General features: G+C 33.6%; 1 protein-coding gene across 1 annotated transcript; it reads left to right on the top strand.

Annotated features, from left to right (window-relative positions):
* Positions 1 to 595: 595 nt before the first annotated feature.
* Positions 596 to 4,360, top strand: LOC105772283 (probable glycosyltransferase At5g20260). Its single transcript, XM_012593584.2, has 4 exons — positions 596 to 1,348; positions 1,457 to 1,608; positions 3,133 to 3,487; positions 3,576 to 4,360. The coding sequence occupies exons 1-4, from the start codon at positions 1,076 to 1,078 to the stop codon at positions 4,242 to 4,244; spliced, it is 1,449 nt and encodes a 482-aa protein (XP_012449038.1). The 5' UTR covers positions 596 to 1,075; the 3' UTR covers positions 4,245 to 4,360.
* Positions 4,361 to 5,972: the final 1,612 nt, after the last annotated feature.

Genomic DNA, 5,972 nt, shown 5'->3' on the forward strand with positions numbered 1-5,972 from the left:
AATGTCTTTTTGTATTTTAATAAATTTAGAAAAAGAATATAGAAACAAAATATTTGAACAAAGACATCAAACTCCTCATTAACATAATTTTACCATCGCAATCAAAGTCACATATTTTTCTAAATCTATTACATGAAAGTTTTCACCCGAGTTAAACACTTGCAATGCCGCAACGTTTATAATATTAGCTGAAATGGTAGGAAAAATAATCAAACTTCTACTTTGAAGCTAAAAATTTTGTGCTCCAAATTCAAGATGTGAACATAGCTGAAATGGTCGTTGTGATGATTCCGAGATTGGTAATGATTGTGCTAGAAATCCAAGTTCCAATTCCATGTTTGAACCCCAAAAATGGGGTAAAGAATCTAATTCTAGAAAAATCGTATACGATATGGATCAAGACTTTGGAAAAGATACATGTGCAGTGGACAATACGGTGAACGACCTGCTTGGAATTTAAGGAGTGCAATAGTCTTTAGACAAACCCAATTCTTGGTCTATTGAGGAACATGTGAGTGAATCTTCTGTTAGAAATGGAACAGAGAATCATGAAATAAATGACCTTAGTTAATGGCTGCTGTTAAGGCTTGGACGATGGAGTGAATCAAGGAACTATGGGGGTGTTTGAGCTGTTGGCAGTAATTGCACTGGATTCTTTCCTAACACTCTCTTCCTTAATGTTCTCAACTATTATTCTAACATGGAGGGTGTTCTTTAAATCATTTCTTCTTCTCAAAACCCATCCACCCCTCAACCTTAAGAGCCTGTTTCGGTATATATGAACAACCCCAATTTCTTTTCTATGACCTTCTAACTTTTGATGGCTTTAAGATATGTACCAAAATATAAATAAATGCTGAAAACAGGTTCACACCTTAATAGCCTGTTTTGGTATATATGTTTTCTTAAAGTTTAACTCCATTCTTTCGGTTACCTTTTTTGTTTCACTAGAAACAGTCAATCTGGAATGCAAGTCAATTACAGCCCTTGATACATTTCCATAAAAGAACTTGTTTCATGTATACATTTCTTCTGCTATTGTCTATTTCTTTCAAATCTCTCTTTTTGAGAGACAATGGCAGAAGTTGGCTGCCATAATATTAATTGTCTGCTACTGTCAGCTTCACTTGCTTTCTGTCTTCTTGTCTGGTATTTATCATCTCCATTGAAGTACCAAAGCAAACTCACCATCTTATTCTCCACTTTCCCACCCAATTCCCACATCAAAACCAGTCAAGAAACCGCACCATCATCACCTCCATCGCCACCACCATCAGCTGCTTCACCGGCTCCATTGACATCCCTTAATGCAACAACTGGTGGGGACGCCATTACAAGGCCTAATAAAGTGCGGAACATTGAGCAGTATCATAAACTGATTTTTGTTTTATCTCTTTAATTTATGTTAATGCTTATTGGGTGATTTCATCGTTGTTTGATTTGGTAATTTGGGTAGAGAAAGAGCAGTTTGGAGAAAGTTGAAGAGGGTTTGGCCAAAGCACGAGCGGCTATACGTGAAGCAATTCTTGTACGAAACTATACATCATACAAGAAAGAGACCTTCGTTCCCAGAGGAATCATTTACAGAAATCCATACGCTTTTCATCAGTTAAGTTTTATTTTCCATTTTCATGTCATCATATATGTTAATTTACTTTTTATTTTAAGTGGTACGGTTATTAATTACAATTTTTTAACCCTTAAACCCAAATTTTGGTGAACTAATCATGTCTAAAATGTGGAATTGAGAAAGATTGGAATCCTAATATTTATAACACTATAGTTCAATTGTTTGAATTGAGAATCGTCCTTAATATCAGTCCGAATAAGAGATTGGATTAAGTGACTCTAAATTAATACAAATTAGTTGGACAGACTAAAAAATTTATTAAATCAATTTTTTTATTTTTAATATTTTTATGATTTTAAATGATTTATTCAATTAAATCGACCAAATTGATTAAACTAGTCCAACATATCACACTAAAACCAATAATTTAACTGACTATCAATTCAATTTTAAAATCACCAATCTAATCACTTTCTTTTTAATCCGTTTTATGCCCATAAATTAAGGTTTTATTTGCAAAAGGAAAAAAATTGAAATCCAACCCCTTTTTCCTGTTAATTTGTAGTTGTTTAAAGATAAAAAATTTCAACTTAATCCCTGTATTTATAATAATAATGCTTAAATGGCTAAATTTAGAAGGTAAATATTGAGGGAAGAGACTGTTTAATGTCTAGATATGCATTAACCAATAAGGACCACATATCTATATATTGCGTTGTTAATGGAATAATTCTCTATCCTTCGGACATTTTTTTAAGGATAAAGCAACCTTTAGGTACTTACGGCAAAATTTTTTCATTTTTCATACAATGTATAGAATTATTCATAGTTCTCCTCAACTCTTATGTAGGAGGATAATGCATTTTAATTCACTCGAACTCACGTCTTCCTATACTGACAACAATATCAATATCAATATCAATATCAATTGAATTAAAACTCAAGTGGCTAGTTTTACTTTTAATCTATATAATAATATGGTATATTATCAAAATGTTACTTCACGTCATGGATAAAAAAAGTTTAATGATTAATATAGATAAAAAAAGTTCAAAAGTCTAGAAAGTAAATATCCTCTTTTATCTCTTTTTGCAAAAAAAAAAATTCTAAAGCATCTTGATATTCAATATAATAATTTTACCATTTTAATTAAATTCTCATTTATTTTAACATTATTTTTATAAATATATTTGTTATATAAATTTTACCTACATAATCTAGTATATACTATTATTTAAAACTTTAATGGGATTGGTGTTACTCATCAATTAAGTCTCAATCCAATTGTGAAATTACTAAAACTTATTATTTTTACAAAGTAAAATATTATTTTGATAAAATTTCTTTCTTTCTATATTTTTATATAAGATCTAGAAAAATACATAAAAAGATATATTTTAAACAAAACATTATAATCTGCGTAATTTTTCATTTGAATTAAAATCATATTTAAATTTCATATATATATTTATAAATATATTGAATAGAAGCACCAATAATTATAGCTTTTTGTTATTTTACTTGCGCATCTATTTTACATTGGTACAAAACTGGTATGACAGGAGTCACATTGAAATGGAGAAGAGATTCAAGGTTTGGGTATATAGAGAAGGAGAGCCACCCTTAGTTCATGGGGGGCCGGTGAGCAACATCTACGGCATCGAGGGGCAGTTCATCGACGAAATGGAGAGTGGGAAGAGCCGGTTTTTGGCTCGCCATCCCGAGGAGGCACATGCATTTTTTATCCCCATTAGTGTAGCCAACATTGTCAAAGTCCTCTACCGACCTCTCGTCACCTACTCTCGCGATCAGCTACACCGAGTCGTCGCTGATTATGTTGGCGTCGTAGCTCAGAAGTACCCTTATTGGAATCGAAGCAATGGAGCTGATCATTTCTTGATTTCTTGCCATGATTGGGTATGTATGTTATGCATGCAGGCACGCATGTAATATAAAAAAATGTTGATGCTAGTATCATTAACTTTGTATTACTTCCGAAATGCAGGCACCGGATATTGGAGATTCCAATCCAGCACTGTTCAATAACTTCATCAGAGTCCTCTGCAACGCTAACACATCAGAAAAGTTCAACCCTCGAAGAGATGTCTCCATGCCCGAAATCAACATTCCCAAAGCTCAGCTTGGTCCGCCGCACCTCGACCTTCCCCCGGTAAACAGTTCGATCCTCGCGTTCTTCGCCGGTGGAGCCCATGGTTACATAAGAAAGCTCTTGTTGGAGCATTGGAAAGACAAGGACGAAGAAGTTCAAGTCCACGAGTACCTTTCAAAGGAGAAAGATTACTTCAAGTTGATGGGGGAAACAAAGTTTTGCTTATGCCCAAGCGGCTACGAAGTGGCAAGTCCGAGGGTGGCCACAGCAATCTCCGTCGGGTGTGTTCCGGTTATAATCTCCGATAACTATGCGCTACCGTTTAGCGATGTGCTTGATTGGAGCGAGTTTTCGGTTCATATTCCGTCAGAGAGGATACCGGAAATCAAGAGGATATTGAAAGGGATATCGGAGAAGAAGTATTTGAAGTTGCAAAAGAGAGTGAGGCAAGTCCGAAGGCATTTTGTTTTGAACCGACCAGCAAAGCCATTTGATGTGATTTACATGTTGCTTCACTCCGTGTGGTTAAGGAGACTGAATTTTAGGGTACCGACACCTTCATAATATCGCCATTGTTGATCGCAAAAGCATCCATTCCTTGTAATTAAAAAAAAAAAAGTCTCTAAGTTTGTATCTCCAATTAAAATTATCATTTGCTTTTAGTCTATTGTGAGGATATCTTGAAGGTCTCTTTTGATAAATTCTTAATTTGATTGAATAATCTTCTCGGGAAACTTTGTATCCTTCTAGGATAATTGTAACAACCCAAAATGATCGCATTTTTTGACACCACTAAATTTCACGTTGTTACAATAATAAATCCTTTAGAGATTTTCATATAAATTTCACTATCCAGTGAGTCATATAAATAGGTTGTAACAACATCCATTAGACACATATCAAGTTTTTCATGTACAGCCAGAATTATAAGATATCTAAACGTGATTGCATCCACCCTAGGAGAATATGTCTCTTCATAATCAATGTCAAGCCTTTGCAAAAATCCTTGTACTACAAGTCATGCTTTATATCTAACGATTTCATTTTTCTCATTTTGTTTTCCCACAAATACCCATTTGTACCCCATCAGCTTTACATCTTTAGGTGCTTGGACTATAGGTCCAAAAACCTCACGTTTAGCAGGCGAATTTAATTCTAATTGTATTGCATCTTCAAATTTGGTCAATCTTTTCTATTTCTACATTCCTTAACAAATGTAGGTTCAAGATCCTCATTTTCTATTACTATTTTAGTAGCAATATTATAAGAAAAATGTTGTTGAAAACTATATCTTTTTGGTTTCATCCTTTTCCCGTAATGATATAACTTATCGAGATTTCTTCATTATCACTATTTTTAGGTACTTAAACCTCTTTTGGGGTTTTCTAGTCAATTATGTCTTCGACCGCTTCTTGGGCACTCACTTCTATAATATTACCATCTAGAGATTTACTCTTTTCTTTTTACGAGAATTCTTATCTATGGAACCAATTGGTCTGCCACACTTCAGGTGGGGCATACTTTCATTTACACTAGCATATTGTCCAACAATAACATCAAATCTTATTGGAGCATTTCAACTGATATATCAGATTTAGTAACTCTTTTTAGGTCAAAAAATACATTTGCCAGCTGAATTGCAATATTTTGCAACTGTATTATCTTCTAAACTTCTCGTTCAAATTGATTTGTCTGAGGATCTAATTGAGATGATAATGATACATCCCATGTAATTTCCTTTACCAATTGTCTTTTTTTTCTCCTTCTAAAGTTGGGAATACCATTACTTCAAAATGACAATCGACAAACCGTGTCGTAAATAGATTTCTTGTCATTGATTCAAGATACTTAATTATAGAAGGAGGTTCATACCCAACATATATTCTCAACCTCCTTTGAGGGTTCATCTTTATGCATTGTGGTGGAGTAATTGGAACATATACAGCACATCCAAAAATTCTAAGGTAGAAAATATTTGACTTCTGAACAAAAGCCAATTGCATTGAGGGAATTAATGATAACTTGTTGGTTTAATGCATGCAAGTGCTGCGACATGTAAAATAACATATCCCCATGTTGAAACTAAATTGTCTAATTTGGTAAAATGGTGACCAAGAGGTAAAATTGAGACAATTAGAAGTTTAAGCCTTTTAGATCCCTGATCCAAAGGTTAATTAGCAATATGCAACTCAACCAACCGTTTTTTGTTATTTAATTGTTATTTGCCTAAGTTTTGTCTATTTTATGATTTAGTCCTTTTTAGTGTTAGTTAGTGTTAGAATTAAGTGACTC

This window comes from Gossypium raimondii, chromosome 6, assembly GCF_025698545.1.
Source record: "Gossypium raimondii isolate GPD5lz chromosome 6, ASM2569854v1, whole genome shotgun sequence".
NCBI lineage: Eukaryota > Viridiplantae > Streptophyta > Magnoliopsida > Malvales > Malvaceae > Gossypium > Gossypium raimondii.